Source organism: Schistocerca gregaria, chromosome 1, assembly GCF_023897955.1.
Source record: "Schistocerca gregaria isolate iqSchGreg1 chromosome 1, iqSchGreg1.2, whole genome shotgun sequence".
Taxonomy (NCBI): domain Eukaryota; kingdom Metazoa; phylum Arthropoda; class Insecta; order Orthoptera; family Acrididae; genus Schistocerca; species Schistocerca gregaria.
The window spans coordinates 730,472,683-730,497,484 of NC_064920.1; the positions used below are offsets into that span (position 1 = coordinate 730,472,683).

Consider the following 24,802-nt stretch of genomic DNA (forward strand, 5'->3'; position numbering starts at 1 on the left):
TTGCGGAAGGATACGTAGTTCTGGGGCAACATGGATGCATTAAGTCTGGGAGGGGAAATGTAAAGTTATGCTTGTCTTTTTTTTAATGAGCAGAACATGGCAGAATTTCAGAAGATTCACTCGGCATTTCGTGTTTACTCATATATGTTCAAACAGCCACAGATTATTTTTCAAAATTTTAAAAAACTCGCTAAACCCGATAGAACGTATCGTCAACTGAACTGTCAAATAGTGTCGCTCAAGCAGCGGCAACAATCAGCTCAAGAAATTTGAATGGTGTCTCGTCAATGTCATAATGTGACGCGTTACTTCACATGTCGTATGCCTCGGTATAGCAGTGTCCGAAAAAGTCTAATTGAGAGGAAAATAAGTTTGATCTATCGCCTAGAATAGTACATTTTTACTACTTCGTTATGGTGGCCCATAATGTGTATGCTTTGGTGCAACAGTGTCCGAAAAAGGTGACAAAGAGAGAAAAAGCGGCAGTCTGAACTGTTGCCTAAAATATTAATCTTTTTATTACAGACAATAATTATACATTTTTGTTCGTAAATAAAATATTTACAAACGCGAGATTGAAGATGGCTTACTCTGGACACACCGATAGCTCTTTGTAAACCCTCAGTTACGGGCATATCATTACAACAACAAAAAAAAAAATTATGAATAGGTCGGAAAATTTCTGACAGAACCAGCTGTTCAGTAACGGTATGAAAAGTATTTGCAATATTTACTATCAGCAATATTGCCAACTTGCGTCATCTTGCCATGTTGTCAAAATCCGTACCAATAGATATGATTCTAAATTTTAAGGATTTTCGTACTCCACGGGTATTCTTCGTTAATTATTTGCATTCCTTGGCGCCTTATGTAAATTCTGTGAAAATCGCAAATTCGAAAGGAACAGTGTGTTGCTTTTTATCCCGGCGTTGATGCAACGGGGTAGCTATGGTTGGCTACGAGATGGAGGCGCAAAAATTTACGGTTAAACTACGACCAACATGATACTGTACATCATTATGTGTTGACTATTTGGAAACCTTATATTCACTTCAAAATTTCGGGTAAGTATATTATGTCTCTATCCACAGATCTTAACATACAGATTGTGGTGCTATACGTAACCCTTTTTTTTTTTTTTGGCAACCTATACTTTTCTTTTTGTATATCGGATCGAATAAGTCAATTTTGGTTCATGCTAACAACTTTAACAACCACCGCGATTTTTGTTGGAAATGAAAACCATTTCATAATAATTGATCAATATCTTTTATGATTCAGTAAATTCATTTAGCGAATATGACAGTGTCAGTAGAAACACAGTGTTGATCATGGTGGTTTAGTTTATAGTTTTATCCATAGATCGTATTTGTTAATGATGTTAGACACACAATCTTGCACATTTTATACAATATGGACAAAATTGCTTAAAAATTGATCATTGATATAGAATAAACAAAATTTTTAAATAGTAATAATAACAGATAAACAACAGTAACCAGAAACAATCTGAAAAAAAAAACGTTTTTAAGTCACATTTTGAGTAACACACAGCTCCTGAAAAACAAGGTTTCTCTTTTATATTCTGAGCACTGCACTTGACCAGCCTTTCTTCCTTCCTCAGGAAACTTGTTTCCACCTGAAGTGTTTCATACCACTCCCAATTTTAGATTCGTTTTCTCCATGAATTTTCCTGCAAGTATTGCTTCAGCTTGTAGCAACATCCAGAGATGAAATATTCCTGCAATTTTCTTCTGAAGATGTTTAGCTGTTTTCATTCTTTATGCTAAGTGGCAGTGTGTTATGAATTAAGTTATCTACTTTTATGTCTGTTATTTTCAGCCTTATGCAGCAGATATGGTAATTTCTCAACTTCTTTTCTTGTTGTCAGAAAACCTTTGTTGAGAGATGCTGTTCGGTTTCCTACTAAATGGATTATTTTCTTATGTACGTGCAGTTAATATTTTAAATTGTTTACATTTGTTGTTACAGGATTCCAATGAATTTATTTTTCTATGTGTGACCTACTCTTGTTGCTTTAAAATTGTCTGACTATCTGCTTCTGGTGCTCTTTCCGATATTGATGTGCCGTGTAATATGTGTTGGAAGCTCAGTCCATACCACATTTTTAGCAAGATTTCTGCGTCCACCACAAAGGGCATTTTCTCATCTTTTGAACAGATCTTATCAATATGGGTTTCCTGTGTCAGAAATTTGCCCACCTGTATCCACAGAACCCTATTACTATTCACAATAAATTGCTCTTGTTTTTGTGGCAAGTGTTGATGGAAGTTCTACACTGAAAGAATCTTTAATCCAGCTGTGTTGATCAAATTGTTCTGGAAAATACTTCATAAAGTAATCACTATGTTCAGTTAAATGATCACAAAAAGAGACTTCAACTCTTCTCCCAATTGATAGTGTCTTCGAAAACTGTTTGAAGCGCAGGGAAAAAATAATATATATGTTTGTCACCCAACTTGGTCTTCCTGTAGGATAAAATTTGGTTGATAGGCCCCCCTAGTTGCAGAATGCTGGTCTCATTGCCTTGAGGGGATGTGTTCAAAGAGTTGAGTTCTTCAGAGATGTCACAAAGGAATACCAACTTCAAAACAAAGTCAGAACTCAAAATGTTTCTCTTGAATTACTGGATTTTTAGACATTCCCACATGAAAGCCAGCGAGAGTTGCTGTAATACATTAGGAGCATGTATTCAGCTCCTCACATCAATTCACATTTGTTGAAAATGTCTCAACTTAAGTGGCCGACTTTTACTGAAGTTTACGCATCATGATGAAACAGCTCATGCAATTTGATGTCAGTGCTTCTCAGTGAATAAAACTGTGTCCAAATAGCATGAGAATCTCCTTATGGATCAGAGCTTGCAGTCTGGTGTAACAGTCAGTCATACTGCAACCTCCATGTGTACACATGCCTACACTATTTCCCCAGTCAATGTTACTTTCTTCCGTAAGAGCTCATAGTATTCAAAGAGGTGTGTTACTTTTGTTTTAAGAGTTATTTCTCTGAAGAAAAGAATGCCTTCATGAAATTTGTTATTTTGTATAAACCACATAACAAATCATATGTCCATAACTATAGCTAGCAGAAGTTTCATCCAACAGAATAGCAAAATCACCATTAGCTTTAATTTGTGAGACAATTGATCTCTAATGTCATCAGCCAGCTGGGTCTTTAATGACTAATAACATTGTCTGTCAAAGGCAAACTTGCCAGTTGCTTGGCTTCTGACTCACCTGTCGTAATAGATCGCATGTCACGAGCAGCTGGTAATTAAGGTCTTCTGCCATGATGTGAGGTCCTTGCCTCATAAAGGCAACTTTGTAAGATGAAAGATGAGCCATTGTAAGAATCAAAATTTAGCAAAAGGCTCCCCCCTCCCTTCCTTTTCATGGTTTGTTTACCAAACTACTGTGATTTGATCCCAAATGTCATTACTTCATCTTATTAAGAAGGAGCTTTTTAGTAGCTGGTACTTTGAAACAGAGTTCAGTAGCCTAGACTGTGAAACCAATGACACACTGTGGCTATTCAAGTAACTAACAATCATACTTCATCATACAAGTAACTAACAATCATACTTCCTTCATTAATGAAAGTTTTACTCTGCAGTGGAATGTGTGCTGATATGAAACTTCCTGTCTGATTAAAACTGTGTGCCAGTCCGAGACTCGAACTCTGAACCTTCTCCTTTCATGAGCATTTGCCCAGTAGAGCACTTGCCTGCAAAGTCCGAGTCTTGGTCCAGCACACAATTTTAATCAACTAGGAAGTTTCATATTTCCCTCTTTCTATCTATTCATGTCATTTGAAATGTGTGATGTGTTTCATATACTGCGTTTTGTACTTCCTGTTAAAAATTTGTCCATGCCAACAGAGAAAACAAATCACAGAAGACAAATGTTAATCTTCAGACTAATTGTTACTGAATACAAATTTAAATGAGTCACATAGTATGATTCAATAACCATCTACAACTCTTCCATACTAACAACACTTACTTGCCATTCCACTAGATGTCAATAACTAGTGCACACATTGTTCCTTTAATTAGAAAACAAATGAATCAAATATTATTTTTATGAAACCACAGCAACTATAAGCCCACAATGTTCCTGGTGGGAGCCATGATGCACAGTGTGAAAATCCCTGAACTAAAGCAATTTTCATTTTCTTTTTTACATTTCAAGTTTTTCAAATTTAACTTTTCTATACATCATTTTTGCAGTCCTCATTCAGTCCACTTTTGTGTAAGTAGTGTTCAAATGCTTCATTGCTTCTTCTTTCCATAATTCTGTCATTTCTGTGTTATCACTGCACAAAGTGTTCACCAGTACCCTTATTGTTGGTATTTAACAGCATTTATAACAATATGCACATAAATTTTCTGATCATTTTAATCATAATTCTTTTGAAATAGAGCAGGCCTGGCTATGCTGTACAGTTTTTTTCTTAATAGCTTTCATATGCTGTTGTTTCGTATGTATCACAATATTTTTTTGTAGACACTTAACATATATTATTTTAAAGATAAGCACTTAATGGTGAAGACATCATTTTTCCTGTTTATAGATTGTGTGTGAACTTTTCACCTTCAGGACGGCTTTCTGTCTACTAGGGGCACTGTCAGGGAGGTGTCTGTGGAGCAATCACAGCTTATTCTTCCCCTAGAGCCAAAACCAGAGAAGGCAGTGTTGTCAAATGCTGGGATCTAGAGTTAAGTCAACATTCTGACTCATCCCAAAGATGTTCCAGTGTGTTTAGGTCAGGACTCTGGGCAGGCCAGTCCATTTTAGGAACGTTACTGCCACAAACCATTGCCTCACAAGTGCTGCTTTATATGGGGTGCATTGTCATGCTGATAAAATCATCATCTCCCAATTGTTTATCTACTACACTACTACACACATACTTAATGCTGTAAAATGTGTTCATATCCTTCTGCATTTAACATTTTCTTAAGCACAGCAGGGGACCACATCCTAACCATAAAAAATACCCTGTACAGTAACGCCACGTCCATCATCCTTCACTGTGACATTAGACATAACGGCAGGCAATGTTCTCCAGAAATTCACCAAACCCGCACTCTTCCAGCAGATTGCCATGAGGTGTAGCATGATTCATACCTCCATATCCCTCAGTTCTAGTCATGCACTGTCCATTGGCATCACTCTTTATACCAATACAAGGGCCACTTAGCAGCGACCACAGAAATTTGTGACCTATGAGAAGCTGCTTGAGCATCGTACCCCATTCTTTTTAACGCCCTTGCAGTTACAGTTGTTCTGCTAGATGGACGGCTGGTAACAATTTACAACTCACATTTACAACAAACATTAGATATAATGGCAGGCAATGTTCTCCAGGAATTCACCAAACCCGCACTCTTCCAGCAGATTGCCATGAGGTATAGCATGATTCATACCTCCACATCTCTCAGTTCTAGTCATGCACTGTCCAGTGGCATCACTCTTTATACCAATACAAGGGCCATTTAGCAGCGACCACAGAAATTTGTGACCTATGAGAAGCTGCTTGACCATTGTACCCCATTCTTTTTAATGCCCTTGCAGTTACAGTTGTTGTGCTAGCTGGACGGCTGGTAACAATTTACAACTCATGGGTGATACTTTCTACTGATTTCATGTGATGTTTTACAACTACCATCTGCAGCACTTAATGAACCCTGTCTGCCAGTACAAGGCTGAAGTCTGCCTGCTCTTGGTTTATATGTGGTTTCCACTTGACAGTCACATCACCATTAGTTGGTTTGGCAGTGTTAGAAGGGTTGAAATATATCTGATGTATTTGTTATTCAGGTGACATGCAATGACTAGTCACTGAGCTCTCTTGACAAACCCATCCTGCTTCTCCACCTCCTTTCATACTGATGTCCGCTCACCTCCCCCAACCTCCCTTGCGACAATCGCTACCTAGTCAGTTCTGTATTACAGAGCTGTGTTTGGATGCTTTTGATCAGATAGCATACACAGGCACATGTGCTGGTGAAATCTATAACTTGAACATACCACCACTCCAACCAAGAAATACCAGTATCCAACACCAAATAAAGACATTTGATGAGGAAGCAACACTTGAAGTGGTATAAAGTGTGACACAACAGGACTGTGAATGACTGGAAGCGAGTGATTTGGAGTGATGAATCATGCTATATCTTGTGACTACCTGATGGAAGGGTTTGGATTTGGTGATCGCCTGACCTATCAGTTGTAATGTAAACAGTGAAGTACAACGAATGTGGTGTTCTGGTATGTGGATGTTTTTCACTGTTACAGTGTTATCTATCCCCTTATTGCACTTAACAAAATACTAATTACAGAAGGATATGGACACATTTTACAGCTTTGTGTCCTACACACAGCAGGGGATCAATTTGGAGATGATGACTAATGTAATCATTATGACAGTGCACTCTGCAAAAGGCAGCAACTGTGAGGCAATGATTTGTGGACAATAACCTTCTTGCAAGGGACTTGCGTGGCAAGCCTAATGGAATGCATTTGGGGGGAGGGGGGGGAATGATAATATCGAATTTGTTCCAGAGACCAATATGACTACCTTCTCCGGTTCCTGCAGCTGAGGAAGAGTGGGCTGCCATTCCTCCACAGACATTCAGGCACCTCACTGAAAGTGCCTATGTCAGAGGTAAGGCCATCATAAAGGGAACGGCTGGATCCCTCCCCTGATATTAATCTCCGTAATAGATGTCCAGATGCTTTTGATCAGATAGTGTGCACTGGATTCGCAATTACTTACTGGCTGAGAATTTTAGCATCGTGAGCCAAGGCTAAAAATATTCTCAGAGATAGTTTTCATTTAGCTGTTATGTTCTACATGACATTCGTTTGTAGTTATGTAGCTTAAGCACAGTGCAATAACTTACAAATAGATCTGAGCAATGCCTAGATCAAATCCTCATGCTGGATTAATGACTATTTAATTGATACATTGACTCACCTGGGTTCAGAATTTAGACGGTTTCTCAAACTCATTTAGGTGAATTGCAGACTGGTCCCCAATCTCTGGTATAGAAAACACTATAAAAAAAAAACAGTTAAAATGTGATAACAAAGATACGTAACTTACAGATAGTGCATACTGTTTCCCTGCCTCAGATTAAAAAACTGATGATATGGTGGCATTCTGCCACAAAGGTAAAATAAAGAAAAAGGCCAAATTGTGAAGTAAAGTGAACCTCACAATCGTGTGACAAATGTGTAATGTACTATATTTATTTTTAATGTTATTTTCTAATTTACATGTGGATCTAGTTTTTTGCACATTCGCTGATCACTTTAAATTAATTTTTTGTAGGTTAATTTGCTCACAACATCTCCAACCTAAATTCATACTACACACTTGTTAAAATATCGTAAGAAAAATGGCAGATGAAGAAAACCCAGAGGATGCCCCTGCAGAGGGCGAAGAGCCCGCTGAAGAGGCTCCTGGTGAAGAAGGAGAGGAAGGAGGAGAAGAAGCTCCTGCAGAAGGCGAGGAAGCTCCCGCAGAAGGCGAGGAAGGTGCACCAGAGGCAAGAAAATTGAGACTTTCTGTACATTAACATTTGTGTCAGTTTTTACTGCAACAACATTACACACTTGCATTAGGCAGCTACATTAAGTCTCAAAAAAATTGTTCCCCTGTACAAATAACTTACAGGTTTGCTGCGGGGTGACGTCATCGACCACCGCCTCTTGGCCGCAGTCTGACTGGGAATTTCAATCTGCATCTGCTCGTCATTTGGAGAAGTTTGAACGTTTCCTTGGCTCAGTGTCTAATAATAATTTTAATTCTCGACGTTCTGTGATCAATCTCACGGAGAAATCATTTGACGACACAGCTTTGTCTGTGCTGGGGAAAGGTTTGAACTTCGCACCAACGCCTAAGAGTGTGCCAGTCGTTGATTTTATTAGTTCTATTGAACAGGCTGTTTATAAACTACCTTCCGAGGCTGCGGAAGAGGTTAGGAGGGAAGCTTGTCATGTGTTGACTGGGGCCCGTCCACCCAAGTGTAACATTACAGCAGCTGAGGCGGCTGCTTTACGCTCACTTAGAATTGATCGTGATATTGTTATTATACCTGCGGACAAGGGAGATGCCACAGTTTTGTTGAACAAGCACGATTACATTCAAAAGATGCAGTGTCTACTTTCTGATTCGGCGTATCGCAAAATTGGTGCTGACCCTACTAAGAGTGTTGAGAGAAAGACTAATAACCTCCTGAAGAAAAGTTCTTTGTCACAGGAGACCATCAAGAGTCTTAATTCTTACTGTGCTGTACCACCTAGATTATATGGCCTTCCTAAGGTCCATAAAGAGGCTGTCTCATTGAGGCCTATTGTTTCTAATATTGGTGCTCCTACATATCATGTAGCTAAACATCTTGCTAGTTTGTTGAGCCCACTAGTAGGTAGGTGTGAACACCACATTAAGAACTCTGCAGATTTCTTACGTCTTTTGCAGGGATTGCGTGTGAAAGACTCTGATATTTTAGTCAGTTTTGATGTGGTTTCTCTTTTCACTCGCGTTCCTCTCTCTGATTCATTGCAGCTAATTGAGGTTAAGTTTGGTGTCGAGTTAACAAATTTGTTTCGACATGTGCTGACTTCCACTTACTTTTTATTCAATGGTCAGTACTACGAACAGACTGATGGAGTTGCAATGGGAAGCCCATTGTCACCTGTTGTGGCTAATTTGTTCATGGAGGACTTTGAGGAACGTGCATTGGAGTCAGCAGTCTTGAAACCTGGGTGCTTTTTCAGATATGTAGATGATACTTTCGTTGTTTGGCCTCATGGTAGGGAGAATTTAAACCGGTTCTTGGAACACCTGAATTCAATCCACCCAAATATTGAATTTACTATGGAGGTGGAGAAGAATGGATGCCTTCCCTTCCTTGATGTTTTGGTCAGAAGGAAGACTGATGGTACGTTGGGACATTCTGTTTATAGGAAGCCCACCCACACTGACTTGTATCTACGAGCTGATAGTTGTCACCATCCAGCTCAACGTGAAGGGGTACTTCGTACCTTGGTTCACAGGGCCCACGTTATCTCAGACCCTGAAAGTTTGGCAGCTGAGCTATCACATCTCGAAGGCATCTTTCGTCAGAATGGTTTTAGTGAGAGGCAGATCAAACGTGCATTGCGCTATCAGCCTTCTGTGCAACGGGTGAGTGATGATAGCAACAAAGTGGCACCTAAGTCTACGGCCTTTTTGCCTTGTGCAGGAAGCATTTCTAACAGGATTGGCTGTATTTTGTGGAAATTTGATGTGAAATGTGTTTTTCGACCATCTTCTAAGATTAAGGCCCTGTTGGCGTCCGTAAAAGATGATCTTGGTTTGCGTAAGGCTGGTGTCTATCGGATTCCTTGCAGTTGTGGCATGTTATATATTGGTCAGTCAATCAGGGCTGTGAAAGACCGGTGTACTGAACATAAGCGTCACACACGCTTACAACAGCCGAGCAAATCCGCTATTGCAGAACATTGCCTCGACACCAGTCATCCTATGGAATACAACAACACGGAGATTCTGGCTTGCACGTCCAGCTATTGGGATAGTGTTATTAAGGAAGTGGTTGAAATCAAACTATCAAGCAACCTTATAAACAGAGATAGTGGATTTTGTCTAAATGCTGCTTGGAATCCGGCTCTGTCTCTCATAAAAAAAACAGAGGGACAGAATTAGGGCTACCTCACCTGTTGAATAATAGTAACTATCAACATTTCTGATGTTGGTTATCTTTGATTTGTTTACTTTGCGGTTACTGTGTGTGGTATCTTCCTTGTTTCTCCTCTGTGAACTGAGGTATTAAATTTCCTTGCACATTGCTTCCTTTTTGCATTTGTGCCTTGAGAATGGCAGGGTGTGCTCCTGTTGAAATATCGGCGGTGGTCGACGATGTCACCCGGCAGCAAACCCGTAAGTTATTTGATCATTCAATTCGCCGGGAAAAGTTAAGGTCTCACATTGTTCCCCTGTAGTTGATAACAATTGCTGTGTAGATTGCTTTTAACTGAGTCAACAAAGATGCTCGTCTCAGATCTAAGAAAAATAGTGTCAATGTTTTGTTCAATAGTCAATAAATATATGTACCAGCTATGACTTTATGGAATGCCAGGAACTTAATAATTACTTACTTGTTATTCCTATATATACCTAAGTGGGCTTAAAAGATTTGCCTCTCCTTTATGTTGATATTTTGAAAAGAAATATTGCTTGATTCATCCGAAAATAATTTCTGTCAGATTGAAAACTATAATAAATATTTATACTTATAACTGTCAATGACAGTTCTAACACTACTATCTGAGTGTTAAATATAATCAGAATCATTATTTGATGTTAGCAAGAAGTATATTCATAATTAGCTGGTGATCAAATTGGAAGAACAAGCCAACAAATTCAGATAGTAGTTAGAAAATAATAATTTTTAAATACTTAGCTTTGAATGTAGAATAATTATGTCCAATATTTTTACACAAAAATTAACTTGACAACTTCTTACATGTGATCTTGCTTTTATTCATTCCAGTAGCAGCAGCTATATTCATAGTTTTGTATATTTTTCATTAGTAATTTTGCCCTACAACTCATGATAAAGTTTGTTACAATCCAAAATGAGCCATCTACATTTCAGTGAATGCTTTAACGTTGACTCAGCTATGATGGAAGCCATTCCATTAACTGACCAGTTAATGGAATGGCTTCCATCCATGTTGTCACTCCATTGATTGCAGATAAGATGTATTTAAATCCCCCCAATGTGGGAAGGCAGCCAATCAAATCCAGGTGAACATGTGGTAAATGGCCAGCTGGCACATCAAACGCGCCTAAAGCAGGGCTTTTGTGTCTTCCTATTTTGCTCTTTTGCCATTCTACACGAGCTTGAGTACAAAGTTTACAATCTTTTTTTTTTGTGTGTTTGGTGGTCACTAGTCTCGTAGATGGTCACATTCCTGGCTGCAATAATCCTTGCAGTTTCTGAAAGATCATATATGTATACGATTTAGGCACTATTGGTCTGGTGTGTCCTTGTATTGCATCAAACCATAACCTGCCGGCTGTATCAGTCATTTGTCTGCGTTCAAATTTTAGACTTGTTGTGTTGTTTTGTAACAACTGTTGGAGCTCCTTGTCATTTTCTTGGGCAACTGCAATGGTGTCGAGATTAAGGCATATTTACAGTGAATTTAATCTGGAAATGTAGTCTGCCACAGTATTATCTGCCCTTCAATGTGTACCACTTCCATTAAGAATAGGCTCATCAAATCCAAGTGCCAGAAACATCGAGGCAGGCAGTTTTGACTAAGATTCCTTATCATGTCCTCCAGCAATGGTGGTCTGTCAATATTGTGAATTGTCAACCTGCGATGTCCGCCTGAAGGTACTTGACTGCTTCATAAACTGTGAACAATTCCCTTTCAAATGCTGACCACCTGCGTTGAGTAGCAGATTTTTTATTTTATTTTATTTTATTTTATTTTTAAAGAAGAATCTCAGTGGATAATATTTCCATTGATTATATGATGGAAAACTGCTCCAGTGGCAACGTGACTAACACCTGCTGTCATAGTTATTGGGGCACCCTCTCCTGGCCGTGCTAATGTAACTGCCTGTTCTAAGCTGCTTCTGATCTTCCCAAAAACCTCTTGTATATCATACGTCAGCTTCAGCTCATGCTTAATGTGATTATTTTCCCCCACCAAGTCATCTGTCAAAGGTGTGCACAACTGCACTGCGTTGTCTCCTGTAAAAGTTGGTTGTTCTAAGAAGTATTAGCTTTTTGAATGTAGGTCGAGGCTTGGGGCAGATAATTCAAATCCTATCAACTGTGGGCTGAATACCAGATGTAGTTACAGAATATCTCAAAAAAGTTACCTCATTTTTCTAGAGTTGACACTTCTCTTCATTGACCTTGTCATTTCAGAGTATAAAAATTAATAGTTGATACAGTACTGTCATGTCTGGGCTGCGTTTTTTACCTGTAAGACATTTGCACAAATTAAAAAAAATTAAAAAGGGAATGATAATTGCTAATTTTGGACTGTATTTTGGCGCCATTGGACTCAGATGGTAGGAATTTTGAAATCTGTCATTCTGAATGTATTTGCAACTGCCAGAATGTGTGAAGAATCCCGTAAGTTGGGAATAGGATACCTATCTGGTATAGTATCTCTACACAATCAATAAGAACTGTCCTCCTTAGGTACTAAATGGATCAGTCATGCCCAGTTATTAGCAGAACAACAATGACTAAGTGAAAAAGTTTGTTTACAATTTGTTTAGCTCCCCAATACTGTCTGCAACAAGTCTCCTTGCTGTGGCACGGACTAGAGGACCTTTCGGTGTATGGACATAATGCTTTGTTCCTTTAACAACATCTCTGTATGCTTTTTGTCCATGTTTTGTAATGTCCTTGTGCCAACATAACCAGGTAAAATCTTGGTGGCTTGTACTCCACTGACCTGTGTTTTTTGTCCCATTCCAACATAGTGTGACGATACTCTGCTCCACCTAAGAGGCTGAGGCTGCTGATTCTGATCCTACAAAGCTTCTAGTCTCTTGTCCATGCTATCCAACTGTTCTTGATGATTTCTTATGGCTTCCTGTAATTCAGAATTTTCTGCTCTGCCTCCTCCTGTAATTTGGTGTGAGTTCTGGTGATATCCACTTCTGCATCAACTATAATTTTTGTTAACCAGTTTCTTTTATCTCATATTCTGTTGTGACTAAATTGTTCCTGTGCATCTGCACTGAATGCTCAGTAACGGAACAACTAATCGTTCATTTTGCTAAGTCTAATGAAAAGTTGTGATGGTGAAGAAAATCTTTCCCTACAATACTTCTGCTGTCACAAAATTCCAATTGAAAGTGTGCTGGAAACCAAGTGACGTGTTCCAATGACACACTGGTGTGTTGTTAATGGCACATAGCAAGGTCCTTATTGGTTTGTTGTCTGAGTGGGAATGTTCCCATCGTATGGTGCTTATTGCAGAACCAGAGTTTACCAAGAAGAAGTGACTGGGCACCCTATCCCGCACGTAAAGCCTCGCATCCTTAAACTCAAAAAACAAAATGCTATTCCTCTTGAGTCTTGTTGTCCATCATGCCGATGATAGTATGTGTTGCTGATATGTGAAATTGCGAGGGGGGAATACATTTGTGTACTGTTGCTCTGAATTTCTCATGTTACCATTGTATGTCCTTCAATGGTGAGGTGCCGTTACGTGATGTATTGATATGTTCTCTGCACAAGGCCAAGAACCTTGGATCAACATCTTCCATTGGCAAGAGTCAAACCATGGATCAATATCTTCCATTGGGAGGAGTCAGCTACTTCTGCTTAATTGGCATTCTATGCCATCTTGTGGATCCCATGTTCCCTCACATCACACACTGCCAGCCTCATGTGAGTTTGTAAGTGTTCATACATCTCCGGTACCACTCCTTTGTTGTTGTGGCAATTTGTGGCTCCCTGCAGAGTATTAGTAATATTTCTTACATTTGACTCTGTTTCCTTATGTAATTGCCGTACTGCATGGAGTCTATTAGCCAAGTGTAATTTGAAATGTATAGTCTTGAGGAGGAAGTTCGGGTCAGTTACACCTAACAACACTCCCATTTTGCAGTAGTTCATTTATTCACATGCACACATCAAAGGCTTAGACAGAACTGACATGGTGGAACTGCACAAAGATAATGTTTAGCTTAGTTCAAAGACGATACTCAGATTGATGCTGGTGTCGACCTCATCAGCACCACATAGCCCCCCCTCCTCCCCCCCTGCGGTACGGAGTACTCTTCCGAGGGTGAGAGAGGGGGGAATGACTATGTCATCAGCAGGGGTGGTCCACGGAAGCCAGACAATGGTCAGCTCGAGAGTGTTGTCGGGGAGGTGTGTCGGTAGATGCCGTGAAGGAAGGTTTGGCCACTGAACCTGGAAGTTGTTGAAGCGTGCCAGGTGTTGTACCGGGTGTGCTGGTCATGCGGCGACAGGTAGGCCGGCGGTTTGCGTGTGTAACGGAGCAACGACGATGTCTCCGGCGAACACACAAAGCATGTCCAGGTCGATGTCAGGCGAGAGGGGAACACAGGTGGCAGGAAATGGCGAAGGTTGTGTCATGAGCACTGGACGAAGGGAAGCACACGACGGACAGTGTATCATTGCATAGTATTATAGAGATGTCATGGATAATGTCCAGGGGAACAGGCACAAACACCTTGAGCGAGGGCACATTCAAGATGGGGGGGAGGGGGGGGCGGTGAGAAACCTCGACAGGGCAAGGTAGGCGACGGGGGAGAGGTCGAAGGGGACCGGTAAAGGGCCTAGCGGCGAGGGCGTGATTCTAGGTAACCTCGATGTGGGGAGCATTTGGTCATTCGGCGGAGTGCGTGAGACCGGAGTAGGGGATGAGGTCGGAGGAGAGCTTGACAATTGGAGCTGGAAGTCACTCGATAGAGTGTATAAGTCCAACCTGGAGGGAGTGGACAGAGCATTGTGAGCCACGACAGCGAGTTGCGTGGTTGTGGCCTCAAGGGGGGTAGAAGAAGGCTCAACATGAGCAGGCTTAAGTCTGTTGATAGAGACTGTGACAGCTGAATATTTCATCTGGATGTAATAGGTGTTGGCTGAGTGCTGGAGAACTCAGTACGGGCCGGTATATGGAGGTTGGAGGGCAGCACGGACAGTGTCATGTCGGAGAATGACGTACTTGCAATTGTCCATAGATTTCGGGATGTGAACCTTAGGGCAGGAATGGCTGGCAGGTGGAAGGATGTGGAGGTTGATGAAGTGGCGTCTGACACGGTCCATGGAGGAAGGTAAGTCACACTGAGGGAGAGAAGCAGAAGGGCTCACGAGTTCGCCAAGGAGAACAATGTTCTGGCTGTATACGAACTCAGCTTTTGTGCCTTTGAGGTTTTCCTTATAGATCGCACGAATGCCGAATAGCACTAGGGGAAGGGCCTCCATCCATAGAGAGTCATGGCATCGAAGAGCCGCCTTGAAAGTGCGGTGCCAGCGCTCAACTAGCCTGTTACTTTGCGGGTTATATTCTGTTGTATGGAGGTGCCAGATGCCGCAAATGTTACAAATCTCATTGAACAGGGCCGACTCAAATTGTCTACCTTAACAGTCGCGATGATAGCTGGACATCCGAAACGTGATACCCATGACTCGACGAAAGCTCGAGCAACAGTTTCTGCCATAATATTGGGGAGGGGGACAGCCTCGACCCAGCGAGTTGTTTGGTTGATAGACGAGAGAACATAACGAAAGCCATTACAGGGGGGGTAGAGGGCCAGCAATGTCAATATGAATATGCTGGAAACACCCAGGAGGGATCGAAAAGGCTCCAAGGGGTGGGGGGGGGGGGGGGGGTGAAGTGTGTTTGTGTACTTTGCATTGTTGGCACACAACACAGGAGCGTGCCCATTGCTGGCAATCCTTGTTGACATTTCTCCACACAAAGTGCTCTGCTACGAAGTGGGTGGACGCACGAACACCGGGGTGCATTGAAGACAGCTCGACGGAGGATGGTTGGGATGAGGGGACATAACTTGCCCGTACTGTCATCGCACCAGATCTCACCAGAAATGCCAGGGAAGGTGGTGCGGACAAAGTTTAGTGAAGAAGTAGAGTCTGAAATCAGGTTTTGTGTGTCCTCATGAGCGGGTTGGAGGTTAGGCAGTTCAGAGAGGTCTAACAGGGAATGGACGATGTCGACTCATGAAAGGAAATCAGCAACTATAGTGTCAGCACCCTTTATGTGTCTGACATCGGTGGTGAACTGAGATACAAAGTCTATGTATCTGAAGAGGCGAGGAGGCGGGTCAGCTGGCGGGTTTGTAATGGCCGCAGCCGGGGGTTTGTGGTCCGTTAAAACATAGAAAGGGTGTCCCTCAATGTCAGTCTTAAAATGCTTGATTGCTTTGTAGACTGTGAGCAACTCCCTGTCAAACGCAGATTATTTCTGTTGTGCATTGGTGAGCTCGCGTGAGAAGAACTGCTGAGACGAAGTCTGACCATTGATTGTCTGGCTTAGGACAGTGCCGATGGCAGTATCACTTGCGTCTGTGGTGATGAAAAGCTGTGCATTGGGATGAGGATGCGCGATGGTGCAGGCCTCGGCAAGAAGATTTTTGAGGGCAGTGAAAGAGTCAGTCATAGCAGGGGCCCATGGAATGGGCCGAGATCCAGAAGTGTGGGTGCCTGCCACGGTGTCTGTCAGTGGAGCCTGAATCTCCGCAGCCCAAGGTAGATGTTGGCGATAATAATTAACTGTCCCCAGAAAGCGCCTTAGCTCTTTGAATGACGCAGGTCTGGGTAGGTTCAGTATTGTTTGTACTTCCTCAGGTGGCAGTGAAATGCCGTCAGCAGAGACCCGACAATCAAGAAAAGTGACAGCGGGTTGATGTAGCTGCAATTTGTCCTGGTTGTTCTCGATGCCTGCTGCCACGAGAGTCTTCATAACAGTTTGGACATGTTGAATGTTGTCCTCGACGGAGGAGCAGAACGCAAGAATGTGATCAAGATATGAAAAGCAAAATTTTAGTTTGAATAGCACTTTGTTGATGAAACGTTGCCAGGTCTGTGTTGCATTTTTCAGACCGAAGGGCATGAATCGAAACTGAAATAACCCGATTGGGGTGGTGATTGCTGTCTTCTCGATGTCTTCAGGTGCCATGGGGGTCTGGTGGTAGGCCCGTTTGCAATCATTGACAGAGAACGTGGTCGCACCTGCGAGGGAACTGGTAAAGCCGGCAATGTTGGGTATGGGGTAGGTGTCCATAATTGTTTGTGCGTTTAGTTGACGGTAGTCTCCGCACATGTGCTACGACCTGTCTTTTTTTGGGTGTCATATGTATGGGTGTAGACCAGCTACTGGCAGAAGGTTCAATGACGCCGAAGCTGAGTAGTTCAGAAATCTGATTTTTAAGGTCAGAGAGGCGCTCGGGACAAAGTCGACGTGGTGTACTGGAGATTGGGGTGCCTGGCGTGAGGTGAAGCTTGTGAACTGTGCCATTGGTGATGACAGAAATGTTGCTAGCGCCACGGGGGGCGGTTTGTTTATAATGTATGGTGGGCGGGGCAGGCGAGGCGTGGTCGTGGCGTTCGGATCCACTCGGCAGATCCGACTGGAGCAGAGGCAGCGAAGTGTCCCAGAAGTCAACGTGACAAAATGGCCACCTGCCTGAAGCAGTGGCACTGTGGTCGGGTGAGCTCGGTAGAGCTTGTGAAGCGTTAGTGAATCCATTGTCCGAGGGTGTGGCCTGTGGCAGGAGGGTCGCGGGCGAAATGCTTGGTGCAAGCACACTGTTTGTGTTGTCAGTGGCGATCACACGGCAGCGCACAGGAGCCGAAGTTGCATTGTTTGAGGTGCTGTCCATAAGGGGCGAGGTAGGAGCTCTCAGTTCGGGAACACGTGATGCTTGTCACGCATACACACTCGTGTCGAGCCGAGTGTCAAATGCTGCCATGTTAGGAGGGTGTGGTCCTGTGGAACTGTCAGTACACATTATGGCAGTCTTGATAGCACAGTTGCGAGGGTTATCGGGAGGTAGACACACGGAAGCTCGATTGCTGGCATTGCAAGCAGATTCGGCGTACTTATTGACCTTGGTGTAGTGTCTGTAATTCCTTTGCTGCAGCAGAGAGCTGGAGCTATGTTTCATGGAGCCGGAGGGAGAGCTTGAAGTTTTCCTTGCATAGGCGAGTGATGTGTTCGAGCTCGACAAGGCACTTATGCGTGGTTTCTTGTAATGTCGTCGACAGAGACAAGCATGTACGGATGAGATGTTCCCGCACTGATGTGTCACAGGAGGGATGGGGGGGAGGGGGGGAGTTTGCTTGATGGAGCACAGGGGAAGTGAGTCTTGGATGGATGGTGAAACATGGTGTTTCGCACTAGGTCTGGTGCAAGTTTGTGGTGTCGCAAGAAGGGCGAAGAGCCTGAACCTGAGACTTATCAGGTAGGCAGTGGCTGGCGAAATGGAGCAGTGATGCATCGTGTAGCTTGTCAGCTATCATCATTCTTTACTCGACAGGTTCAGGAGGCCTTTGAGCCAGAGCAAAGTGGATGTGAGGAGATAGTTTATCTGACTAGGTGGCAAGGAGAGCTGTGTCAGAGAATAGATCGGCGCTGACCAGGGCACATAGCCATCTCCAGAGCTAGGAAGGTTTGTCATTGCCTATTTGCTTGACATGGAGCATTTGCCGTATTGCTGCTTCAGTTGAGCGTGCAAGCCGAGCTAGAGAGTACCGGTTAGATGACTCCGGGGCATCGACCAGGTCAGCAATCAAGACCTCCTGGTCGTGCAGGTGGGTGATGAGGCACAGAAATCTGGTTGACTTGTCGAGTTTGTAATGGTCAAACACTTCGTCTGCAATTTTGAACCAGGTTGTAACTCTGTCGGCATTAAATGGTAGCAGCATCGGTAAGCATTGTAGAATGTTCAGAAGAACAGGTTGAGTTGAGTTCATCGGGGCACTGTCTGAAATGAGCTGTTGTTGCTGTAGTATTCCAGGAGAGTGTGCCTCCAGGGGATGTGGCAACGATGGCTGTTTGGTGACACGTTGTGGTTGAGCGCGATCTGTCCCGATGTGGAAGGCCAATGCAGGTGAGATACCATTATGTGTCGATTGCAGTTGCGGAAGCTCAAAACATTGCGGGTGCGTTCGAATTGATGCGTTGTGGAAGACCAACGCGGATGAGGCACTGAGATGTGCCGAGAACAGTAGAGGAAGCTCGACTGGAGCCAGCGCGTGGGCGACAGGTGAGAAAAAGTTCAAAGTTTGAGAACGTGTGTTAGTCCGCGGAAAGCTCGACATAGGATCAGAGCTGGGGCTACCTGTGTTGCAGGAAGGCTGCAGAGGTGTAGGCTGTTAAGAAGCACAGTGTGGGGAACGTCGAACGTGGGATGGAATGTGTGAAAGTTCACTGTTCATAGTCACTCCACTCAAAACGGTGTGTGGATAAGGTGAACGTTGTGGCACAAAACACTGAGGCATAGCAGTGGGACGGAGGTGGAGGTCAGACACAGATAATAAGTTATTGTTCCTGTTGCAGGCCGACGTATCGAAGTAGGAAGGCAAGTGATGATGCTGAACCGAGGCAGGTGCGGGCATGGTCAGATGCTGAGTAGGTTGACCTGTGAACGAAGCGTTTCCGGCCACGTGGCAGGTATCTGCATGGTACTGCATGGAATGAGGAATGCAAATCATTGTCCTGGCAGTGGTAGGTTGTCCAACGAAGTATCTGCAAAAATTGGCATTGGTCCCGCACTGCATGGAGATCCGTAAGAAGTAACTGCACAGTCGATGAGGGAGGGCACGTGTGGCGGGAACAAAGGCATTTGATAGCCAGAGTCATGCACACTCCTAACCTCACTTATTGTTGCAGGCTCAAAAACGTCCGCCAAAATCGGTGTAATTGTCGAGTGAGAGGTATCGTGTTGCAGTCCTGGCAGGTATACATCGCCCGCAACACGATGCATGTCAATCACAAAATCTGGTGTTAGTCGTTGGGCCAAAGTCATTGTTCGAAAGCTGTGTTGATGTAATACACATGAAAATAACGGACACGGTGGTCGCGGACACAGTAAAACGGCGAAAATGGAAGATGTTACAACTCGGGGTCACCAGTGAGGTGGAAGTTAGGGTCAGTTACACCAAACAACACACTCCCATTTTGCAGTAGTTCGTTTATTCACCTGAACACATCAAAGGATTACACAGAACTGACATGGCAGAACTACACAAAGATAATGTTTAGCTTAGTTCAAAGACGATACTCAGATCGATGCTGGTGTCGTCTTCATCGGTGGCACAGTCTCATGCTCTCTGGAGATAAGTGTAGCTTGCACTGGTTTTGGAAGCCTGAGCAGCCATATTCTCTGTAAGATGTCATCTGAATATATGTTGTGACCCACTGTGTGCCTCTTGTTCTGCCTTGTTTGTGAAGGTGCTCTGCTTCAGATGTCCTCTTCATACAAGGCCTTGCATATTTGTTTTGCAGGTGTCGGACAGGCATAACAATAATTCCTTTTTTATCGCATCAAACTTGTCTGAAGTAGCTGGAATGTCAATAATGTCACTAATGACATGAGAATGTTTGGCTAAATTGTTTAGCACTGCTACAAATTTATGTGTATTTTAACTTTGTAAAATGAATTAAATTACTTGAAACCAGATCTGTGGTTGGTTCGGTTGGAGTGCCAATAACTTTGACTTACGCTTGCCACTGCTTAGCACTAATCACTCGCTGGAGAGGCATTGCATTGCAAGATATGTACGGCGAAAGTTCGTGACATGCTGAACACCTGATCCACATTTCACGTGAGTATACTGTTAATGCTAGTGAGGGTGAGTCATTGGAGCACACATCATGCTGTTCCAACAGCCGCAGAGTTTAATGCAAAGTGGGCGGAAATGTGAGGTATGAACCAGCATGGTAGAATCTGGCACCATTGTCTCTTGCAATAGCACTGTCTGATTGTAAAACTGTTGCACCTCTGAGGATCTAGGTTTCACTGTACATGGCAGCACACTGATACACGATTGTATCCACACCCTAACACAATTGCTGTCTGTTACTTGTTCACATATTGGTCCTCCATTAGCACTACAGTCAATGAAATTAATAGTCATCGCCTCATTTCCTCAGATTTGAGTCTTCTTGTGTTGATGAAGTAATGATGGTGTGTTGTCATTTGATTCTTCTTTCAAAAGATGGAATCCATATTCTGATGATACAAATCAGCCATTGTGAGCAAATGTTCCACGTTGGCCCAATATCAAAAAACTCAAAGTAATGAAGAACCCACAAAGTCAGGGTCACCATTGTATTTAACTGGCAGGCAGTTGAATGAAGTATGAGTAATACCATTTAAACACGCGGTAACTATTATTCATAAGCTCTGAACAAGCACATTAGCCCTAGTAACATCAACACGAAAGCTCAGAGACTGTGAGAGCCAAACACTCTAAGGAAGTTCTACACATCAGTCCATTTACATGGGAAAGTCTTGCCCGACCAATAATTGACCTCGCTTGACTTTGTTATTCCCAATCAGTGTTATTGCCATTTAGCTGTCACAACCTCATTTGATTTCTCTGTTTCATCAGCCACATTGATGAAAAGATTTTTAACTTCAACATAGTGCGATATTACTGTGCACAAAAGCTTCCCTTATTCTTCAGTACTCACTAAGTACTTCAAAGTATGATAGGAATAATTAGAGAAAGCTGTTCTATATATCATATTCAACCAAGCTCCACCATGAGAATAGTCAATACATTGTCTTCACAATTTTAGCATAATGGTAGAAACTACAGGTCTTATTCTCTGTCTTCCCATTAATTGGTTTCGTCGTTGTTATACTTGTAACTTTGCAAGTGACGTCATAATAATTATTTGACTGTAACCCAAAAGCATGACAAAATGTACTGGCAGTGTACTACACAAAGCCTAATCATAAATTTCCTGCTCCAACTGAAACATAAAAATAAGAAATATGTTTGTGCAAGTAAGTTAAAAAAATAAGTCTGGTATCTGGATACAGAAAGTTTTCACAAAATTATTTTCCGTATATTAACTCCCTTATCACTACATTTCTCATAAGAACTATTTCACTAATTGTGATGTTCCCTGTAGCTAGGTTACCACAAAATTAATAAAGTAACTTGGACAGCATAATAGTGAATGAAATTTGTTATTAAAACACCTAATGATTAAATCAAGTAAGTACATATCTAGAAGAAAGTGAAAATTTTGAAAATGTACAATATTTCACTAACTCGTGGTCAGCAGTGTTTGTGTCAGTCGTTACTTTTCTCTTTCTTTCATACATTTATTAGTAGTCATCTTCAGTCAGTAAGACATTTAGGCAATAGTTCCATAAATTTTCCCAAAGGTACACTGACTATAGTTTGATTGATGAGCAGAATGCAATTTCAGATCATTATTTGACATACTATCTTCAGTAGGACAGTTAGGGTAATAGCTCACATTTCCTAGTAAAAGGCACATCATAGACAAAGAAATATTGAGTGAACAAAGAAACATGGTAATAATTCAGTAAATAGACAAAGGAAAGTCATCTTCAGTTGGTACTCATAATAAACTGTAAGTTTTAGCGTAAACTACTTCATAGCAAGATTCAGAAGCACACTGAAGCATTTCCATTAATTGAGTTTCAAAACATTTACTTCATAAATTAATATCTCCTTCAGAGCTGGTTTGTTAAACTAAGATTGCTGCATTATTTGTCATTTTTCTACCACAAGATTATTTCATAAAAATAGTTATCAGTTGTGGACATAAGTATATTTTGAAAAATTTTAATTACTGTGAAATCCTACTGTATCACTCAGCAAAAGTGGAGTGTACCATAAATAACTTCCAACTAAAAACTAACAGAGAATGCATAGTAATGACAGTACTAGATTTACAAGCTGCTCAAAACATAATTACAGTGCAGTAACATTTATTACTTCAATCAGAAGTATAATGATTGTGTAAACATATATTATGTGCAATTTAATTGATGAAAGGAGAAAATACAAAAATGCAGCAAGTGAAGCAGGCAAAAAGGAATACAAACGTCTCATTCTATCTACAGTCCCATGTCAGTTTACATTGTCCATTGTCAAACCATGATAAAGAGGCTCTACACAGGAGTTGATATTTGGAGCGAAAAAGCTGAGAAAGCAGATACTGTAGTATACAATTTCAAAAAAAAGGTTCATTGAAATTTTACTTATCGTTTGATGACTTCCTGCATTTTGCTTCTCTGGCAGCTCTAAAATAGCAAATGGTCAGCTGTAATTGGCAATTAGGGTTTTGGAAGTGCCGGCAGATCACATTTATTTCAGGTTTTTAAGATTCCAGCTTTCACAATGAGTTTTTTAGCCACTTATCTTGCCAACAAGAGACCATTTTATGTTTTAGAGATTTAGTGAGTGTTTTGATCCTCATTTTAGATAAAAGCAATTATAATTATCACACATAAGAGAGTAAAAGGTACTGTACCTAAGTGTATATGACACTTTTGTTAAGATACTGCAGAATTAAATTTAAGAGAAGTGAGATCCGAATCCCTGTGCTGCCATCTTGATTTGTGTTATCCATTGTGTTACATGACTCATTTGAAGAGGTTGCCAAAAAGATTTCTTCAGTGAAGTCATTGGCCAGATGGTTTCCTTAGTCTTTTACAATCTGAAATACTATTCCATCTCTAATGATCTGTCACCAGGGTGCTGAATTCTTAACATTCGTTTCTTCTTCATGATACCTATACCTTAGAATGGCTTAGTTGCTGACATGGGGAACAGTGAGAGAGCAGATATGTTTCAGTTTTGTAAAGCTTTTGTCTGAACACAACTATATCATTGGGTGCCAGATGTACAGATCAGTAAGACTAACATGCATGAAGAAGCTTGGTGAATATCTCACAACATCTTATTTACACAACAACCTCAGCTTCAACTTCAATGAAAATATGATCACATGCAGCATTTAATGTTGGGGCATCTGAATTTGAAAGGGGTGGGCAAGTGAAGGGGATAGGGAGTAAAAAATATGACAAGAGGTAATGAAGATATGTGGGAAATTTCAACTTTCAGTTTCACTATCAGTTCACTGACAGTTAGCTGAATATATCAAAACTACTACTCCTTCAGGTAAAAATTTTCATTCCAACAACTATGTGCTTCAGATGCCACAACATATCCATACCTGAGGTTGTTGCTCATGAAGCATGATTCACATGCTTGGTCCAGTAGAAATTGCTCAAGCAAGCACCTTTCCTCAAGCAGAGACTGCTGAACATACACTGAAGAAAGAAAATTCAGGTACTCGGGGTAAGTAAGACAATAATACATAACAGAAGAAAATGAAGCCAACAATCAGAGATAAAAGTGTTAAAAAATTGAGTGTAAAAGTCAGTGGAGTGTTAGCAACAGCAGCCTCCTCCTCTCCACAAACAGAGGTATTATCTAAGAAGCAAAAACTGAGAAAAACAAGTCATAAGTCATAAGATAGTGCAGCACTGGTTTTCTCTGGAAGGTCTGATGATGACACTCTTCATGACCACATTGAAAATTAGGTTTGCTTGGACAACTATCCAGTGCCTCACATAAATTCTCACCTTAATGGAAAGGCAGCGAGAAAGAAATGGAGAAGACTCACCAATAAATGGCTTCCATATTCCCATGGAATATTAATGAAATCATGGTTCCTGTGATTGTATTAAAACACTTGTAACAGCAAGGACTCTGTTTTCATATCTCCAGAAAATGCATGTTAAAGCCTCTGTACTAAATGGACATAGTCTCCTACAGAAACGACATCCATGGGCAGATGATTAAAGGTGGTTTGACTCCTCACCACTCTCATGCAAGCAATTGCTGTTAGTGTTTGAATTTAGTTACATCTATCAAATTAAGTAGTGCCCAAAAGAACCTCACCAAAATTGATGCTGAGCAAGGATAAGTGGATATTGTATAGACTAAGGTTGAATTTTCAAATCATAATATGACTATGACGCATCAAGATACTGATGCAGTCATTCTGAAGGCTTTAGATGACCTGTAAAGACTTTTGTCCTTGGAGGGATAGATACAACTGATTCTCATGCCATTAAGTAGCATTTCCAGCCAAGAACTATAGTTTTCTTCTAGACACCAGGGTCATAAGCCATGAGATCATGCAGGACTGGTTTGCTCTGGAAGGTCTGATGATGAACTACATAT

General features: G+C 41.7%; 1 protein-coding gene across 2 annotated transcripts in view; it reads left to right on the forward strand.

Annotated features, from left to right (window-relative positions):
• Positions 1 to 744: 744 nt before the first annotated feature.
• Positions 745 to 24,802, forward strand: part of LOC126267091 (uncharacterized) — a 201,682-nt gene continuing 177,624 nt past the window's right edge. The window contains exons 1-3 of one of the 2 annotated variants that reach the window (XM_049971973.1): positions 895 to 1,064; positions 6,588 to 6,690; positions 7,360 to 7,576. In XM_049971973.1, the coding sequence (XP_049827930.1) occupies positions 7,427 to 7,576 (150 nt within the window). In that variant the 5' untranslated portion in view covers positions 895 to 1,064; positions 6,588 to 6,690; positions 7,360 to 7,426. Of the gene's footprint in view, positions 1,065 to 6,587; positions 6,691 to 7,359; positions 7,577 to 24,802 lie in introns of both variants that reach the window. The other variant, XM_049971963.1, reaches the window with a different exon arrangement.